Source organism: Leucoraja erinacea, chromosome 17, assembly GCF_028641065.1.
Source record: "Leucoraja erinacea ecotype New England chromosome 17, Leri_hhj_1, whole genome shotgun sequence".
Lineage (NCBI taxonomy): Eukaryota > Metazoa > Chordata > Chondrichthyes > Rajiformes > Rajidae > Leucoraja > Leucoraja erinaceus.
Window position 1 is genome coordinate 38,508,259 of NC_073393.1, and position 21,146 is coordinate 38,529,404.

Genomic DNA, 21,146 nt, shown 5'->3' on the forward strand with positions numbered 1-21,146 from the left:
CAAAGTCCACAATCAGTTCCTTGGTTTTGCTGGTGTTGAGGGCCAGGTTATTGTGCTGGCACCATATAGACAGTTGCTCGATTCTACACTTAAATCTAATTTGGTTGATCTAGTGATCTCTCCTCCATCGCCATCAACCTTAATGCTCCCCGCTTCCACCTTCCTAAAACCAACATACCAGACTACCCAAACAGACGCATAGTTTCTGCCTGCTCCAGACCCACTGAATTCACCTCCAAATTCTTTGATTCCATCCTGTCTCCCCCCCCTGTCCAGACCGTTCCGACCTACATCCAAAGCTCCTCACATGCTCTTCAACTCTTCAATAACCTTCAGTTTCTCATATGTACCGGGGGACGTCCAGTCCCTGAGCTCCTCATCCACCTCTGGGAAGGTCTCAAGGCCCTCTGGTTCTTCGTTGAACTGAGCCCCAATCAGTTTCTCACTACTAACACTCTCCTCCTCCCAGCAGAACCTGTCCTCAGCCTCAACGGCTTCTGTTTTGACTCCTCTCTCTTTCTTCAAGTTATAGGTGTAGCCCTGGGCACTCGTATGGGCTCCAGCGATGCCTGTCTTTTTGTTGGTTATGTCGAACACTTCTTGTTCCAAATATACATTAGCACCATCAACTCTTCCTCTGCTACATTGATGCTGCCTCCTTCGCACATGCAGAGCTCGTTAATTTCACTAAAGCCCCTGTCCCACTTAGGAGACCTAAACAGCAACCTCTGGTGACCTTGCCCGCCACCCAAACAAAAATCACGGTCGAGGTGACCTGCAACCCCCTACCACCTCCCACGCATATGTTGAAAACCTTCCACAACTATGAAGAAAACCGGCTTCGACTAGACCTGCGACTAAAAAATTATCTATTTTTAAAGCAGCAACCTATTTTTAGTCGAGGCCGGTTTAAAACATGATGAGAAAATAGCAGCAACCTAGATGAAGCCTCGACCACGCGGAAACCACTTTCGACCATTAAGGAGAGTGACCAAAACCTCCGGTGACTTCATGGAAACCTTGGGTGGCGGGCAAGGTCACCAGACGTTGCTGTTTAGGTCTCCTGTGGGACAGGGCCTTAACTTTACTACTAAATTTCTCCTGGCCCTCAAATTCACCTGGATTATCTCTGACAGTTTCTTGATCTCTCTGTCTCCATTGCAACGGGCAGATGATCAACTACAAACCCACTAACTCCCCTATCTGGATTACACCTCCTCCCAACTTAAGTTCATAAGTGATAGGAACAGAATTAGGCCATTTGGCCCATCAAGTCTACTGCGTCATTCAATACACTGATCTATCTCTCCCTCCTAACCCCATTCTCCTACCTTCTCCCCGTAACCCCTGACACCCGTACTAATCAAGAATCTATTCATCACTGTCTTAAAAGCATATATTGACGGCCTCCACAGCTTTCTGTGGTAATGAATTCCACAGATTTACCACCCTCTGACTAAAGAAACTCCTCCTCATCCCCCTCCTAAAGAAACGCGTTTTGAATTGAATCGAATTGAATCCTTTATTTGTCATTCAGACCTTTTGGTCTGAACGAAATGTTGTTGCCTGCAGCCATACATGTAATAATAACAACACCCAATAAACACAAATTAACATCCACCACAGTGAGTTCACCAAGCACCTCCTCACTGTGATGGAGGCAAAAGTCTTAGAGTTACTGTCTCTTCCCTCCTCTTCTCCCTCTGCGCTGAGGCGATACCCCCCCGGGCGATGGTAAGTCAGTCCCGCGGTTCAAGCTCCGCGGCCCGGGGGTGGTCGAAGCTGCCGCCCTCCAGTCCAGCGGACGCAGCTGTTGCCACGGGAGCTCCGGAAAACAGGCACCAGCCTGTGACCTGCGAGCTCCCGACGATGTTGCCCTCTGACCTCCAGTCCAAGACACTCTCACTGGTGGAAACATCCTCTCCACATCCACTCTATCCAGACCTTTCACTATTTACCTTGCCTCATAAAGACGTTAGGCCCTATTCTCAATTTCCAAGTCTCCGCTACACCTGCTGTCAATATGAGGCTTTCTATTCTAGGACATCTGAGATATTCTTGTTTTTTTAATAAAGGTGTTTTCTTTCCCCTGCCATCTCAGACGGATCCCTTGCCCAGCATCTCCGACATTTCTGCCACCTTCACCATGACCGCACCACCAGTCACCACCCACGCCTTTCCGCATTCTGCAGAGACCGTTCCCTCCGCAACTCTGTGGTTCACTCAGCCCTTCCCACCCAAGCCACATAGCTCCCCAGGTCCTTTCCCCTCCAGTCCATCCCAGCTGAAGCAGACGTTGACATGCACTTTCTCTAACCTCACTGCCGGTATTCAGCCTTCCCGCCCGATTCCACACAATGCTGGGAAACCTGCACTGAGGGGGACGAGAGTGACTTGGGTTGAGGTTGTGCAGTCAGTCAGTCCAAACATTGCGTTCTCATTCCTCACGGTTAATTTATGACTAATTTCTGGCTGACTTGTAAATAATTTCCATATCCAGGTTTCTCTACGATCAGCCTGAACTAGCAGAGATTTGCTACAATTTACCAGACCTGAAATTTGTCCTTAGTGAAGTGACAATAATACATCTGCAGCAGCAGCAGGGTTTGTGCAAATGTTTTGTGAGGCTGCTGTTTTAAGCTGCAGCATCGTAGCAATGAGGTGGCAGATTGCCAACATTCACTCCGGGGAGGCAAACGGCAAAAATAAGTTTTGTTAAGCTGGGCAAGTTTCCAGCCATCTAAAGGAACATGAAAAGTAGAAAATGAAACACAATGGTATTGCGATACTTCAATCATTTATTTGTAGAGGAAGTCTGAAGAAGGGTCTTGACCAGAAGCACCACCCACCCGTCTCTCCAGAGATGCTGCCTGTTCCGCTGAGTTACTCCAGCACTCTGTGTCCATCTTCGGTTTAAAACTGTATCTGCAGTTCCTTCCTACATGTTTGTAGTGGACAGTTCGCTAGACTAAGTCACATTGGATATATATTTAATGAAATATTGGATATATTCAATGAATTTCTCATTCTTGTTTTTCTTCCATGAAATTTTCCACATGCTGATTTTTGTTTTGAAAATATTTTTACTACTACCTGCACGGTTAATTTGGCCGTTCATGTATCTAGGTTTGGAACCTGGTAAATCTCCTGGAGATTTAGTATTGTGATAGGTGTATCCACTCTGTACTGCATTGGCATTTCCATTCAGCATGTTTTCTTTTGTAGCGTTTTCTGAGTGGCGCATCTGTTCAGTTCACTGTTTTTACACCTACAAATGAATGCCACATTATATGTAATCACTGACTAATTCTTGCTGAAAGGCCTTTTACCATTTGTTGCCTCCCTGCTGAGTCAATAATGCACCACGCAATGTATCCTCACTAATTTGGTCAGCTGAGATCACCTTAACATTTGCCAAGGCAAATTAACAAAGATGCATGGTAAAATGTTAAAACATCCCATAAAACCTCTAACAGCACTGGGCATCAGTGTCTACATTTTGTTTTGCATGCTCATAAACTCTGCGGGTGAAATAAACAGCCCCTCATAGCTGGCTTAATGTTGTAAATCTATAATTTGCATTTTGACTGCCGAAACTGCTTTCACCAGGAAAGCTGATTCATTTTCACCAGTATGGTTTGGATTCTATTTATTTATTTTTTAATTCAATTCTTTATTTCGAACAGAATAAAAGAATAAATAGCAAGTGTGAAACAGCATACAAAAAACAAAACAAGAATATTTATAAAGTGTCATAAACAATATCCAGTGGCGGACTGGGTCTAAGAATATTGGTTGCCAGGAGACAAAGGGGGCCCACTTCATCAGGGGCCCACTTGATATAGGGAGCCCACTTCATCAGGGGCCCACTTGATATCGGGCAAGCTGACACCCTGGCCAGTCCGCCACTGACAATATCTATAAATAAATGAAATCGTTTGTGTCCGAAAAGCAGGAAGAAGCCAAAGCTTATTAATTCCCACCCCTTATTCAACTGCTTATAATTATCTTATACAAATTTAGCAGCTATATGTACAGCATATGTACACCAGCAGCTATATGTACACCAAATTATTTACATTTATACACTAATCAAATATTTACAAAGCCATACAGAAAAGAGAGAAAAAAAAACAAAAACAAAACCCCTCATATACTGTACAGTACCTTAGTCATATATACAACCCATCACCCTATAATCACCCTTCCCAATACAATCAGTATAACAAATATCCCACTCACAATCACCTATCTTCATCCCAATATCCTTTTAAACAAGTGTTTTTGTACATATTTTTAAACTGAATTATGCTTGTGCTAAGTTTTATCTCCAGTTCCAGACCATTCCACAAATTCATACCACAGATTGCTATGCACATACTTTTAAGAGTTGTTCTGACATTGAGTTTTTTTTAATTCTGTTTCCCTCTCAAATTATACTCACCCTGTCTTTCCATAATCAGTTTTTGTATATTTCTTGGAAGTAAATTATTTCTTGCTTTGTACATGATTTGCGCAGTCAAATAGATTGTAAAAAGGTAGTATTGTAACTCATTATGCTCCAGTTTATTCCCTGCCACATTATTTAAATGATTGCTAAAGAAACATGGTTGTTGATTTTTTTCTCGTTTTTCCCCCCCCAGGCTCAATCTGAATGATATTGCAAACAGCGTTCGACTGGTGGCTCCAGATTTGGGAATATTTATCATCAGTTGCATCACACTAGTTTTTTGTAGTCGCTTGACTAAGAGAAGGAAGTCAATCCTGAGCAAGGACGCAGTCAGCAGTGAGGAAGTAAGTATCATCATTTGAGAAGTATATAGAAATCTGCGAAGGAACGTTTTAGTTTAGTTGAGAGATACAGCGCGGAAACAGGCCCTTCGACCCACCGGGTCCACACCGACCAGTGATCCCTGCTCATCAACGCTATCCTACACACACTCGGGACAGTTTACACTTATACCAAGCCAATGAACCGAACAAACCTGTACGTCTTTGGAGTGTGGGTGGAAACCGAAGATCTCAGAGAAAACCCACGCAGTCACGGGGAGAAGGTACAAACTCCGTACAGACAAGCACACGTGGTCGCCATCAAACCTGGGTCTCTGGCGCTGTAAAGGGCCTGTCCCACTTTCACGACCTAATTCACGACCTCTGCCGACTTTGCCCTTGACTCGTACTCGCAGCATGGTCGTCACGAGGTCGTAGGTAGCTAGTCGAAGGTACTCGTGACATCAAGTAGGTCGGGGCGTTTTTCTAGCATGATGAAAAATGTCCACGAGTAAAAAAAGTTGTGAATTAGGTTGTGTAAGTGGGACAGGCCCTTAAGGCAGCAACTCTACCGCTGCGGCACCGCATGTTCTCTGAACATACATCAGTTAAAAGCTAAAAATTAAAAAGTAATATTTCCATGAGCTTTGTTCATATGAGTATTATACGTTATTCATTAGCTTTTATATTTCAATTTATTAGGATTTCCTTTTTACATCCCAAACAAAAGAAATAAGACGTGTAATCAGCTCTTGGATATTCCCTAATATTCGGAGCTGACAGCTGGAAGGCGAATGTCGAGGGTTAACTCACTGTCGTGCTCTGAGCCTCTCTATGGAGAGAGGTGTTTCATTTTAGCTTGGTGCCAATCAAAGGGGCCGGTTGCAGTTACAAAAAAATGTGTATATTAGAACATAACATTCCCAAGATTTTTTGTAACTGATGCTTTGAAGGTAGAAGATAATAAAGGTTTAATGGCTGGAAATTCCTCCATGAATAGCTATCAGACCAAAGGCAGATTCATGGGCAGACCCATAAAGGACTGTTCAGCCGGTGAGATGGATCTAACATTTGCTGGACTTTTCTCCTTAGAAGGTGCTGAATTTGAAACCTGACTCTACTTGTCAGTCAAGTGTTGTTAGCTAACGTTAGCTGGCTTGTGGGTGTGATGATGACGCAACACTAAACCCAGGCTGAAATTGTGGATGTGGATTGGAAAATAACAGCGGCAGGCTAGTTTCACCATTTACCCGTCAATCAGATGGAGGGCTTGGCTGAAGGGCTCGCTTGTTAGGTAAGGAGATCGGAGTCTGTTGAGGGGATTGGGCCCGGTCTGCAATTGTAAATTGTTTCCTTGGCCATACCAGCTTCAAATGGCAAACTAAGGACCAGTTGGCCATTTAGGAGGTTTTTTTCAATTTCCTCATGTCAGATGGAAGAAGGTCACAAGAACCCAAGGGCTTGTAGCAAAATCTGCCCCTTGATCCTGTTCCGCCATTTGAAAGATATGTGGCTGATCCTACACCTCAGTTCCACTTTCCCTCCTCATCCCCACACCTCCCCATTCCCCACTCACAGGGGATGGATGTACTCCTTGTCTAATCACCGGCAATGTAGACAATCCCAACCTTTCATAAGCCTTGAAGTCTGTGAATGAAGCACTTCCCCCTCAACAGCGTCCTGAATGTCTGACACTTCCTCTGACGCAATGCTTCCTAGTTCTGGACTCTCATGCAAATGCCAGCCTTACACCATCCACCCAATGTGATTCACTCTCATTCTTCTCAACGCCAGAGAATTTAGGCCTATTCGACAAATTCATTCTAGCAATCCAGGGTCCATGTGAAGTTGAGCCTTTTGCTTGTGAGGTTTCATGTTGAGGTTTCGTAGATAGAAACATAGAAATTAGGTGCAGGAGTAGGCCATTCGGCCCTTCGAGCCTGCACCGCCATTCAATATGATCATGGCTGATCATCCAACTCAGTATCCCGTACCTGCCTTCTCTCCATACCCCCTGATCCCCTTAGCCACAAGGGCCACATCTAACTCCCTCTTAAATATAGCCAATGAACTGGCCTCAACTACCCTCTGTGGCAGAGAGTTCCAGAGACTCACCACTCTCTGTGTGAAAAAAGTTCTTCTCATCTCAGTTTTAAAGGATTTCCCCCTTATCCTTAAGCTGTGACCCCTTGTCCTGGACTTCCCCAACATCGGGAACAATCTTCCTGCATCTCGCCTGTCCAACCCCTTAAGAATTTTGTAAGTTTTTATAAGATCCCCTCTCAATCTCCTAAATTCTAGAGAGTATAAACCAAGTCTATCCAGTCTCTTCTTCATAAGACAGTCCTGACATCCCAGGAATCAGCCTGGTGAACCGTCTCTGCACTCCCTCTATGGCAATAATGTCCTTCCTCAGATTTGGAGACCAAAACTGTACGCAATACTCCAGGTGTGGTCTCACCAAGACCCTGTACAACTGCATCTTGACTTGTTTCTATCTACATCTCTTGACCTGTCCTTCCGTTACTCAGCCACCACATCCCGTTTATGGTCAGTCATTGACTGGAGACTTAAAGACTAAACCTGGATCCCACCGACATTTTAAATGAGTTAAGCCCCAATAAAGACTTTCTGGTGCATTTCACAATTGTCAATAAACTTGTCAACATAGTGTCTATTCCTGCATGATGACAACGTGTCACACAGAGTATTTATGGCACCAGAATGTACAAATCCAGTGAACACAAGTGTGCCATTGTTCATGGTCCATCCAAACCAATTCACAAAAATGTTTTCGAAACAAAAGCAAAATACTGTTGATGCTGGAACAATGATATTGCGTGTGTTTCTACAGTCTTTCACACATCCCGATTCTGGAGTTGGTTAGGTGGTGACGAACCTCGCCTTGCCTTACGTTTGCACAGCTAGTCTTTCCCAATCAAAGTTTGCCATTGTGATCTATATATCCACATTCATAACTTAATTTCTTACACTGGAATTTAACCCCAAATAATGATGATGTGGTTATTAAATTTCAAGATTTCCCCCGTCTATAGTCAATGCAGCAAATAAACTTACGCGGTGCAGTGACGCAGTGGTAGAATTGCTGCCTTACAGCTCTTTCTATCCAGACTACAGGTGCTTTCTGTACGGAGTTTGTACGTTCTTCCCGTGACAACATGCGTTTTCCCTGAGAACTTTGGTTTCTTCCTAAACTCCAAATACATACAGGTTTGTTGGTTAATTGGCTTGGGTTTGTACACTTGGTATAAGTGTGAATTGTCCCTTGTGTGCGTAGGCGCGCGTTAATGTGCGCGGATCGCTGGTCGGTGCGGACTCGCTGGGTCGAAGGGCTTGTTTCTGCACTGCAACCTCTAAACTAAACTAAACTAAACTATTGGCTTTCAACTAGTTTTCCTTCTTTCTTTTTCATATAGCTTTCATTTCATATATGTAGCCATCCAAACAAAATGTATGTGATTGAAGAATAGGCAAATTGCATCTGTATTCTGGGATACAGTTGTCTTCTTTACTTCAACACCTAAAGACTACACTAAAGGGCCTGTCCCACTTGCGTGACCTTTACAGGCGACTGCCGGCACAAGTCATAGGTCGCCGAAATTTTCCACATGTTGAAAATTCAACGCCGACCAGAAAGACGCTACGACTCTTTGGAGACCTCTCATGACCATACAGGCTGTATGGTGGTGAGCGGTCTGCTATGGTTGTGAGGGGTCTCCAAAGAGTCGTAGCGTCTTTCTGGTCGCCACTGAATTTTCAACATGTTGAAAATTTCGGCCACCTATGATAGGTGCCGGCAGTCGCCTGTAAAGGTCGTGTAAGTGGGACAGGTCGTTTAGTCTCTGTAATCTGTGTGGAGTTCACAGGTTAGTGAATTAGAGGTTATTGCCATGACAACTTTGTGTGACTCTAGTACATACTATTCACCAAGTTATTCCAACAGCGACTGAAACTGGAGCAAGATGAATCAATGGGAAACACATACTCAAGTCAAGTCAAGTCACTTTTATTTCTATAGCACATTTAAAAAACAACTCTTGTTGACCAAAGTGCTTTACATTGGTGGAGGTACTAACATTATACGACATAGAAATTAGGTGCAGGAGTAGGCCATTCGGCCCTTCGAGCCTGGTTCAACAGTGGTTCATAGATTAAGTACATACATACATACATACATACATACATACATACATACATACATACATACATACATACATACATACATACATACATATAACCCTCCCTCAGAGGACTTCAAGAAAAGCTTGAGGGTAAAGATGAGTTTAATGTTTTATGCCTCGACTTAAAAGAGTCGATGGAGGGGGCAGTTCTGATGGGAAGGGGGATGCTGTTCCACAGTCTAGGAGCTGCAACTGCAAAGGCGCAGTCGCCCCTGAGCTTATGCCTAGACCGCGGGATATTCAGTAACCCCAAGTCAGCCGATCTGAGGGACCTGGAGGTGGTGTGGTGGGTAAGCAGATTTTTACAGAATTTAATGTTCAGCAAAAAAACATACTGTGGACTTGAAGTGCGTCCTTTTCCGGGTTTTATTGCATTAGCCAAAATGTAACTACATTTGTCCCTACACGTCATGGGCACATAGAATGTAATTCATTTGATTATCTTAAACATTGTGCACAACATTTCAGGGTGTATAAAATTCCCATTTTTATGATTGCACCAGGCATACGACATATTCCCAGCTCGAGCTGTGAAACGTTATAGCTCTTGATGCATGAAATATAACTCCACATTCCGTCTGTGATTTCATCCACGCGGTTCATGGAAAAGTCGACCGCCTTAATCTCCGCATGTAGAAGCAATGACATGTGAAGAAAGATGGCCAACCTTTCTCGCTTTCACATTTGACGCAGTGGTGCCTGCACCTTACCCCGTGTCAATATTCTGCTAGAAATACTTTACTGATTGCACGGCAGCTAAAATATTATGGTAACATCAAAAGACAGAAATGTTTTGGAGACATTTAATTTCAATCCAATCCTGGAATTATACCAACAGATATCATACATTCAGAGAATTGTTTTAATGAAGAATGCAAGTGAAATCCAGTCCACCTGTAATTGTGTTTAAGAAGGAACTGCAGATGCTGGAGAATCGAAGGTACACAAATAAGCTGGAGAAAGTCAGCGGTAATCACAGATGGGGGTCAGTTAGAGAGGAGGTTGTGAAACTGTCTCCGGTGAGAAGAAGGGTTTCGGCCCGAAACGTTGCCTATTTCCTTCGCTCCATAGATGCTGCTGCACCCGCTGAGTTTCTCCAGCTTTTTTGTGTACCACCTATAATTGTGTTTGAGGTCCATAAAACTCCCTCATTGAGAAGGCCACCCCCTACTAAATGTAAGAGCAGTTTGTACACAAGGATGTGTGGGGTTGTGGCTCTTTAAGGTACACAAATCTCCAGGACCAGATGGGATCAATAGGCAATAGGCAATAGGCAATGGGTGCAAGAGGAGGCCATTTGGCCCTTCGAGCCAGCACCACCATTCACTGTGATCAAGGCTGATCATCCACAATCAGTACCCCGTTCCTGCCTTCTCCCCATATCTCTTGACATTGTTATCTTTAAGAGCTCTATTGAACTCCCTCTTGAAAGCATCCAGAGAATTGGCCTCCACTACCTTCTGAGGCAGAGAATTCCACAGATTCACAACCCTCTGTGCGAAAAGGTTTTTCCTCGTCTCCATTCTAAATGGCTTACCCCTTATTCAGATCTATCCAGGTTATTTAGGGGGGAGATTACATGAGCCTTGGCGAAGATGTTCGCATCTTCTCTAGCTACAGGAGAGAGCCCAATGCTGTTCCTTTGTTTGAGAAAGGACGAAGAGAGAATCCAGGGAATTAGGCCAGTGAGCCTCATATCAGTGGTAGGGAAGCTATGGAAGAGGATTCTTCAGGATAGGACTTACTCCCATTTGGAAGAGAATCGGCTAATTAGGGACAGACAGCACGGCTTTGTACACGGCAGGTCATGTCTTACTAATTTGATCGAGTTTTTTGAGAAGGTGACAATGGTTAATTGCCTTTTGTAAAGATTGTAAATTGTTCCTAGTGTGCAGGCGGGTGCTAGATATTAGATATGCCATTTATTGTCACTATACATGTACAGTGAAACTGAAAGCTGCTCGTACTCAGTGCATACATACAATTTAGCACAAAAAACAAGAAACAGAAAAAACAAAAAACAGAAGGGAGATGGGGGGTGGAATAGGTGCACACATTCTGCGGCACTACATACATATATACATATATACAGATGGAAGTCCGTGTTGGGCGGTGTAGTCAGTGCATGTGTGAATTTGAATTTATAGTAGATATAATTCTCGGAAAGCAACTATTCCTGAGTCTGTTTGTCCTGGATTTGATGCACCTATAGCGCCTTCCAGAGGGCAGCAGGTCGAACAGTGTCTGGGGATCGCTGGCCGGCGTGGAATCAGTGGGTTGAAGAGCCTGTGGCTCTAAACCAAACACGCAGGTTTGTAGGTTAATTGGCTTCTGTAAATTATCCCTAGGGTGTAAGATAGAACTAATGTCCAGGTGATCGCTGGTCAGCGTGGACTCGGTGGGCCAAAGGACCTGTTTCAACACCGTATCTCCAGAACTAAAACTTCCAGCCTGTCACCTGCCTCAGGCCTGCGTTGGACACCATCCACCTGCCAGTCCAGTTTAAACTGACACGTGACCTTCCACCGGCCCTTTCCCATCTTAAACAAAGGAACACCATTGACCTTCCTTCAACACTAGAAGCTCTTATCCAACATAACATTCCCCATGTGGCATTAACAACAATGCAGCATCCAACATTCTCTAGTGAGATTTTCATCTTCAAACAATCACCATTCTAAGTAAACTAAAGGACAAACTGCTTTTGCTATCCCTTTCCTTCTGAAATGATGCTGTTTGACGGGAGAACATTCAAACTGCAAGCTTTTCCTTCACTGTGATTTGTGACCATGTGGAGCTCAAACACAGGCCCACCCAAGTTCGGATCCTGGTGAGTTTCATTTTTTGCAACCTGTACCCCTTTCCCCTGACTCTCAGTCTGAAGAAGAGTTTCAACTCGAAATATCATCTATTCTTTCTCTCCAGAGTTGCTGTCAGCATTTGCAATTCCTTCCTTCGCATGGTAAAGGTGAACACGTTTTACCCAAAACAAGATAGTGACCTAAATGTGTGGATGGATATTAGCCTAGCTGCAGAAATGGTTGACATTTACCATGTAAATGCCATTAAAATCAAGTGTTTGTCACATGGGAATCTTGTGACACAAATACTGTTGAATGGGCGCTGAGTGTGCAATTGTGTTTGAAACAGCACCACCTAGTTGTGGAGGACAACTCAATGAAACAATAAGGAGATAGCAATGTGAACAGCTTGCAGGGTTGGAGCAGCTTGGGATGAATCGGGACCTTATATTTCCACATGTGTTCGGTACTGGTGCTAGTCGTAAGGGATAGGAGTAGAAGTAGGCCATTCGGCCCGTCGAGTCTACCCCGCCATTCAATCACGGATGATCTATCTCTCCCTCCTAACCGCATTCTCATGCCTTCTCCCTATAACCTCTGACAACTGTACTAATCAAGAATCTATCTCTCTGCCTTAAAAATATCTTGACTTGGCCTCCACAGCCGTCTGTGGCAAAGAATCCTGTAATGAGCATTGATAGTGAGGACAAGGTATAGTGGTGTTTTCAGGATAGGAATTCAGGAAGATTTCAGGGAGATTGCAGTTCGGCTGTGTTTGCCAATGAAGCTTGAGCCCGAGTTCAGGGGTTGCAATATAAACCAAAGCTTCCAGTCCAAAACTCCAGCAAATGCCTATGACGTGTTGGTGCTTTCCTGGATGTCTAGAGAGCCACAAATGATGTTTAAGTGTCCTTTAATAGTGTGATCAAATCATAGACTCAACATGTAGAACAGTTTCATTGCAAACGATATCCAGAAGGGAAGAAATCTATTCCGCTCTCATTTCTGTCTATGTTTCTATCTCCATTAAAACGTACAAGTCAATGAAAACCTTGCTGGCCCCAGCCAGCAGACAAGACCGGTTGCCAACACCATCATTCCTCTTCACATTCCCACACTGACCGATCTGTCCTGAGCCTCCTCCATTGTCACAGTGAGGACAAGTGCAAATTGGAGGAACAGCACCTCATATTTCGCTTGGGCAGTTTACAACCCAGCTGAATGAAACATTGATTTCTCTAACTTCAAGGAACTCCGACATCCCTTCCCCCACCCAAGCCGCACTTGGCAGTATCGTGCCCCAAATTCACTTAAGAGACAAATCTGCATTCCCAGAGAAAATGTTTGTGATCCACTTAAGAGACAAATCTGCATTCCCAGAGAAAATGTTAGTGATTTTCTGGCAGAGCTGAGTCAGATTACTGAGCGTGTTCTTGATAATCCTGAGTGTAGAGATTGTAATAGATTTTAAAACGTCTCCATATTTGATTGCTTGAAAGATACAGCATGTTACTAGCAGACTTAGGAAGGCTCCCGACCTGAAACATCACCTATCCATGTTCTCCATGTGCTGTGTGACTTGCTGTGTTTCCCCAGCACTCTGTGTCTTTTTCCATATCTGGAATGTGGGAGGATCCTGGATGAAACTTACAAACTCCATACAGGCAGCAACTGAGTTCAGGATCATACCCGGGTCTCTCGCTCTGTGGGGCAGAGGATCGACCAGTGGCATCACCGTGCTGCTCCAGCTGGATAACAACTGAGAATCCTGATTGTTATGTCAGAAGCCAAAACTTTACCTGCAACGTTACCTGCCGTGAAACATCATCAGATGCAATTCAGGAGCGGGTTGTCAGCACTTTAGTGCTTGGTGCATGTCCTTATTACTGCTTGACGATCAAAGGTGTGGACAGCCAGTGAGATTAGCCTTTATCACCCAGGTCGGGGGCTGTTCTAGCAACACCTGACAGCAGGTAACCAGCAAGTTCCAGCCCAATGTATGGGATATAGAAACAAAGAGGTTAATACGCAGAAGGATACAAAGTGCTGGAGTAAGTCAGCATGTTGAGCAGCATTTCTGGAGAACTTGGACAGGTCTGCAGAATGGTCTCGACCTGAAAGGTCACCGATCCATGTTCTCCAGAGATGCTGCCTGACCTGCTGAGTTACTCCAGCACTTTGCTTCCCAATGCTTTTGACGTTTATTTTGGGCTTATTTTTCATTGTTCCCTTGTCTTTGAAAGTTTCGGAATGGTTGGGGCATGAAGAGGCGTTGCAGACAGTCACGCTGGGGCAGTGTGTGGCTTTGCTCAGCAACTAACTCTGCAGGTGGGGCTTTGTTCTGGGCCATCCAGGCAACTGCTTGCCAGGCGCAAGGACCTGGGCCACAAGCATCCACTCAGCAGCTTCTTCCCATCAGGTCAGTGAAGGACAATTGTGCATATTAGTGGCAAGAAAATGGATGCAAGTTCTATGAACAGAAATCCAAGCTCTTCTTGTTAAAAGCAGGATTATCCCACTGCTGATTTAAAATTGATGTTTTAGGAGACAATATCCAACAAAATAAACCGGCATATAAATAAAATGAAGGCAGAGTGACAGTTACCAGTGTAGGAAGGAACTGCAGATGCTGGTTTAAATCAAAGATAGACACAAAAAGCTGGAGTAACTCAGGCCAAAACATCACCCATTACTTCTCTCCAGAGATGCTGCCTGTCTCTCTTAGGCAAGAGGGTTTTATTGTCATATATCCCAGATAGAACAACAACATTCGTACTTGAAGCAGCACAACAGAATATGTAAACATAGTACACTGAAACAATATAATAAACGAGAGAGAAAAACAAGTTCAGTGTGTGGATATATACACATATACTCACACTCACACACACACACACACACACACACACACACACACACACACACACACACACACACACACACACACACACACACACACACACTCACACACACATACATACAGACACACACACAAACACACACACACGCACGCGCACACACACACACACACACAGACACACACACGCACAAACACACACACGCACACACACACACACACACACAAGCACACACACACATACACACACACACACACACACACACACACATCCACACACACACACACACAAACACAAACACACACACACAAACATACAAGAACCAAACTGCAGCATTTTGTGTCTATGACTGCTACCAGTTTTCATTAGTTTAAATCAATTGTGTAATCAAATAAAAAGATTGTTTAAGAGAGTGGGCATTGATTTGTAATGTAACTCCAGCTTTGTACTCAAGCCCAATAAAACGACAAAGCAGCCCAAGCAAGTTTGTGATCATTTCTTATTGTTGTTGCATTAACAGCGATCCAAGATTGTTCATTCTACAGTTCAACCCACCATTTACGATCTACAATTCAGCTATCTGTACTGCCGCAGTGGTGTCATAACCGATATCTGATTACACTGCGTTGCAGTTACTTGGGTAATAAATGTATTTTTAATCAGACGTTAAATTGACAAACAATGAACTGGTCTACTGAGGCCCAGTAGTGAATGTGGAACAGTTTGGCTTAATCCACCCACATAGATTTCCAATTTCACATTAGAACAGGGAAGAATTTGGATGGAGATGGTATTATGAGCCATAGGGAAACATATAGAGAGAATTTTTAACTCATGATTTAACTTAACCTTACGGCTGACATTAAAACAATATCTCTGGAATATCGGAGGTTGATAGAAATATATAAAATTATGTGAGGCATAGATAGGGTAGACAGTCCGAGCATTTGTCCCAGTGTGGGAATGTCAAAGACTAGAGGGCATGGTTTTATGACCCACAATGCACAGCTTTAAAGTCAGAGGGGGAATTTTTGAAGGAGACATGAGGAGCAAGTTCTTCACAGTGTATTTGGTTAGTGCCTGGAACATGCTGCCAGAAGTGGTGGTGGAGGCAGATACGACAGTAACAACACGACATACAGTAAACCATTAAGAATAAAATATAAAACATTAAAACATTAAGAATAAAACATTATAGTTTAAACATGTGAACTTTGACCCCAACTGCAGCCATATAGTTTTTATGTCTGGCTGTGGCGGCTTTGACGGTCCGGTATCGCCTTCCAGAGGGAAGTGACTCAAAGAGTTTGTGGCCAGGGGAAGGGGAGAATTATATAGTATACACACTTTAAAAATGTTGCATTGTTTGCTGCCTATAATTTACAAGGCCCATTATCGAACATGCTGTCCTCCTGATTAATATTACTGAATTTATGCTTCGTTGTCACCTTCCCCTCAGCTGACAATGAACCATTCCACATTTCCATGATCATCTACTTTGATCTGTCGTTTTCACACCTTACTCTTCCATATCTCGTTTCCCTCTCCCCTGACTGAGGAAGGGTCTTGACCCAAAATGCCACCCATTCCTTCTCTCCGGAGATGCTGCCTGTCCCTCTGTGTTACACCAGCATTTTGTATCTTCGTCCTAAACCAGCCTCTATTCTGCAGTTCCTTCCTACACATGTTTTGATAAATTCAGGCTTACCACATCCGGTGCCAAATTAACAGATAGTCTCTGTGGCTTTTCAGTGTCATACCTCTAAAATAACACCCAAATAACTGGTTGTGCTGTATCTTTTAATGTGCTATAGAACACAACATGGGCTAGAAGATGGACACGAAAAGCTGGAGTAACTCAGCGGGACAGGCAGCATCTCTGGAGAGAAGGAATGGGTGACGTTTTGGGTCGAGACCCTTCTTCAAACTTTAGAAAGGTCTTGACCCGAAACGTTCCCATTCCTTCACTCCATAGTTGTTGCCTGTCCCGCTGAGTTACTCCAGTTTTTTGTGTCTATCTACGGTTTAAACCAGCATCTGCAGTTCCTACTTACACATCATGGGCTAGTATTTGCTGCACAATGCCTGCAGGTGCAGGTGCAGTGGTCAGCATTTTTCATTTACATGATGCATCGCTTGAGATTCCGATGTGAATATGCAAATCCCAAATTTGTTGGCTGCACTTCACCGGGAATTCCATGGCCATGCTCTCACGTTGGACGGCTCCATTGCATTAGTAGCTATTCTGGGGAATCTGCCAACTGAACATGCACCAATATTTCTTTAATGTTTCCAAATGTCAGGAATAATCGGGAGCATTCAAAGATCTTGACAGTTGGCTAAGCACAAGAGCATGGTAGAGACGGCTGGTGCTTTTTTATTTATTTTGTGAGGGTGGGTTTGTTCTAATGCACGCATTTGATGTCATTGCATTGGGCCCTGCTGTTGCGATACGATACGATAGAACTTTATTTATCCCAGGAGGGAAATTGATCTGCCAACAGTCATAAAAACACAAAATACATGAAACATGAAATTAAAATGACGAGTGGAAAGGTTTGCGTGATGTACAAAGATCGGGGAGGGTATATGGGGGGGGGGGGGGGGGGGAGGGGAGGTAGGTCAGTCTCAGTCTATCCCATGACAGAAGGGGAGGAGCTGTAAAGTCTGATAGCCACAGGAAGGAAGGATCTCCTGTGACGTTCTGTCTGGCATCTTGCGTCCGATCTAAGAATCTTGCATTGGGATTGGCTTTAGACTGCAAGTCCGGAAAAGGCAGGACCTCCCTAACGCAGTTGTCTGTAAGTATTGGCCCATATCCCATACATCATGGAAAACTACATGAGCTATTCAGTAACATATACAGGTTTTACTAATGTGTTTAGCTTATCGGTAGTGTTATAGCAAAATAAATCAGCTAACACCTTTGGTTAGTTCAATTGTGCTATCACATAATGCTGTGACATTTACTGAGCTGGAGGTTAACGTTGCATTTATTTGTTTGGAATGTTCGACATCCTTGTGGACTTCACTTCCACAATGTCTGAAGAAGGGTCTCGACCCGAAACGTCGCCAGTTCCTTCCCTCCAGAGATTCCAGCATTTTGTGCCCATCTAATTATACCTGTTGTGTTTGACTTAGGAGGATGTGGAAGAGGAAGGTTCTGAGTTGGAAGACGCAGCAGAGGATGAAGAAGATGCAGCTGAGCAGGAGAGACGGAGACAAGCCCGTTTGGCCGCGTTGGCACGGCTGCGAACTGCGGCACAAAAGCTTCTTGAAGCGACCGGGAAAATTGTGGCCATTCTCCTTTTGGCATTAGCTGGTAAATATTTCAGTGAAGATTGTTGAGTCACCTATTGCACTGCATGACTCGGTACCTTTCAGATAATGGAACAAAGTCCATGTATGATGTATCAGTCTGGTTGCTGCTGAACCTGATTCTGGTCACGGTTATTAAACAAACTAATTATTATCCGCATTGATAACTGATAAGTACTCCCTGGCTTTTGACCATGCCTGAGGCTTTGCTTCTGTTTGTGGTGTTTTTGATGTTTCTTTATTTTACATGTCTTTTCCTACTATTTCTTTTGATTGTTATTTTTGGTGTGTATTAACTTTTTTGTCAATGATTAGTGATGTACAGCACTTTGTTGCAGCTATGTTTGTTTTTAAAGTGCTCTATAAATAACATTATTATTATTATTATTATAAGTACCTCTGTACTTCGGAGAATGTGCTCTTGTTTTGAAGTGGTGGACACCCTTCTTCGGTCAGGTGCACTAAACCCGATTATATGTTAGGACAGGGAGGCACAGTGGCGCAGCGGTAGAGTTGCTGCATAACAGCGTTTGCAGCGCCGGAGATCCGGGTTTGATCCCGACTACGGGTGCTGTCCGTACGGATTTTGTACATTCTCCCTGTGACCGCGTGGGTTTTCTCCGAGATCTTCGGTTTCCTTCCACACTCCAAAGACGTACAGGTTTGTAGGTTAATTGGCTTGGTATAAATTGTCCCTAATGTGTGTAAGATAGTGTTACTGTGCAGGGACCGCTGGTCAGTGCGGACTCGGTGGGCCGTAGGGCCTGTTTCCATGCTGTATCTCTAACCTAAACTAAACTAAACTAAACATACTCTGTCTCTAGAATTTGCTTCCATTGACATCAATGGAACTAAGTTTTGAAGGTGAATTATAATGAATATCTGCAGCAATATATCTTTAGTTATTACATGTGAATGATAATACAGTATGTTACAAATATGTCCATCAGCTGAATGAAAGTGATGTTAAGGTCGGTGACTACCAGGTGAGCAGAAGAAATATAGTTTGAGAAATATATTGAAGTTACTGTAAGACCATTACAGATATCTTGCTGCATGTTTACTTTGTAATAATATTGATGCTGTTTCTGTTGTTTTAATTTTGCAGGAATTACAGTTCCATCTGCATTCTCTGGAGTTTATTATTTGCTTTTCATTGGAATTTGCACATGGTGGGCCTGTCACTTTCCAATGAGCCGTATTGGATTTAATACAATATGTGTTATGGTGGCGTTTTACACTGCAGGCCATATCATCTGCCTGTATATCTATCAGTCTGCATTTATCCAGGAGATGTTCCCCTCTGATGGACTCTGGTCGAGGTAAGGAAATGCATTAACTAAAAGATGAATGTATGTGGTCATTATATCCACCAAGATGATTCCAAACTGTTTTAAGTTATATTGGCATGGTGGGCATTGTACAAAATATACCTTGTACTTTGAATGATGTCCATATTTAATATCTTTGGTACAGCTTTGGAAAGTTCCCCTCTCCTGGGTTTCCTGTGCTGGGAAAAATGATAGAAGAAGTAATTTGCAACAGGGTGGAAAAATATACATCTTCTAGATGCACTAGGACGCATCCTCAGTGATGTGGCCTGGGGTCCTCGGGTGTTTCGGGCGTCTTCCTGATGAAGAGATAATTATTTTGGCTGTGTCTTCCGGCTTGATGGTGGTTACTAAGATGAGCATGGTGTTCCAAAACTGGACATTTAACATATATTGAGACAGTTCAAACAACGGCAGTGCATCGTGATGGAGTTGGTAGCAAAGGCAGGGTGTTTATGGTGACAAAATGTATGGTAACAAAAGATGCTTTGACTTTTCCTGATGTTGGTGACCAACAAAAGGTGCTTTGACTTTTTCCGGATGTTTGGCCACAAAAACGAAGCAGTATTGGCGCCAATAGTCCAACAGCTAGATCGGCCTGAGTGTCCTCAGTTAAACTTGGAAGCTGCTCCCATGTCTCTCATTTAAGTCATCTGGATGTAAATAAGGAAGTGGAGAGCAAACAGGCAATGGTAGGGAACAGGAAGGCAAAGCGGTTTTCGAGGTGCATTGGTAAGGTCGCACAGCAGAACAATGAACTTTCCTGGGAACTCTGTGGGTTTAAAGGAAGTGGGAAATATACAAGCACTCAGGACCCTGGCGGCTGCTGTAAACCTAATCATGTTCCCAGCCTTTGATATTCCCAAAGCTCAGATGAACTCCGCTGACTCAGATCCCGGGCTGTGGTTGCACACCCCACTTGCACTCCCAAGCCCCAGCTCACATTAGGGATGAATGAATGAGCCACATGCCAGGCAAATCCAGATTTCTAAAGTATCAGATTCTTGATTATCAGAGTTGTAATTGATTGCACATATTATTCACATTCTTTAGCAATGACAAGATATTCAAAGTAATAAAATAGCACATTTTTAACATGACATAAGAAATAAAAGGCCACCAAATTAGCTTGGCTGAGCTGCTGTGATTAGCAGAGGTTTCATTAATCAAGAGTCAAGAGTCAAGAGTCAATTTAATTGTCATTTGGACCCCTTGAGGTCCAAACGAAATGCCGTTTCTGCAGCCATACATTACAAACATACATTAATTGCATCACCACCAGGTTTCCTCTGGAAAGCAGCCTGCATATCCAAGGAGTATTCACTCCCTGGTCATTCCCTCTTCTCCCCTCTCCTGTTGGGCAGAACATACAAAAGTTTAAAAGCATGGACCACTAGACTCTGGAACACTTCTACCCCACTGTAATCAGTCTACTGAATGGTCCTCTCCTAAGATAAGGGAATAGTCTGATCTTCCAACTTACCTCATTGCAGCTCTTTCACTTTTTTTCCTATCTGACTTTCCCTGTAACTGCAACGTTATAATGCTGCCTGTATAATATGATAAGTCTACATTCTGGACTCTGGTATTTCTCTCGTTGTACAAGCACGTGTATGACTTGAATGGACGTGTGAGGTATGATTTGACCAGGCAGCTACAAATAAACATTTGCACTGTACACCGGTACACATGATAAAAATAAACCAATATCTAGAACAATATTTTCAGAATTTGCCGAAATAACAAAATCCGTAAATCCTGGTTAGACTCGGCTAGACGAGAGGAAGAGGAAGCATCCATGACCTGAATTACTAATCAGCATCAACTGTCTTTAGACTAAGTTCACAGTATTACAAGGGGCGGCAT

At 43.5% G+C, this 21,146-nt stretch overlaps 1 protein-coding gene across 2 annotated transcripts in view; it reads left to right on the forward strand.

Annotated features, from left to right (window-relative positions):
• Positions 1 to 21,146, forward strand: part of piezo1 (piezo-type mechanosensitive ion channel component 1) — a 278,272-nt gene that overhangs the window by 136,716 nt on the left and 120,410 nt on the right. For both annotated transcript variants that reach the window (XM_055649000.1, XM_055649001.1), the window contains exons 5-7: positions 4,644 to 4,794; positions 17,773 to 17,953; positions 19,058 to 19,271. In XM_055649000.1, coding sequence (XP_055504975.1) covers positions 4,644 to 4,794; positions 17,773 to 17,953; positions 19,058 to 19,271 — 546 coding nt within the window. The remainder of the gene's footprint in view (positions 1 to 4,643; positions 4,795 to 17,772; positions 17,954 to 19,057; positions 19,272 to 21,146) is intronic.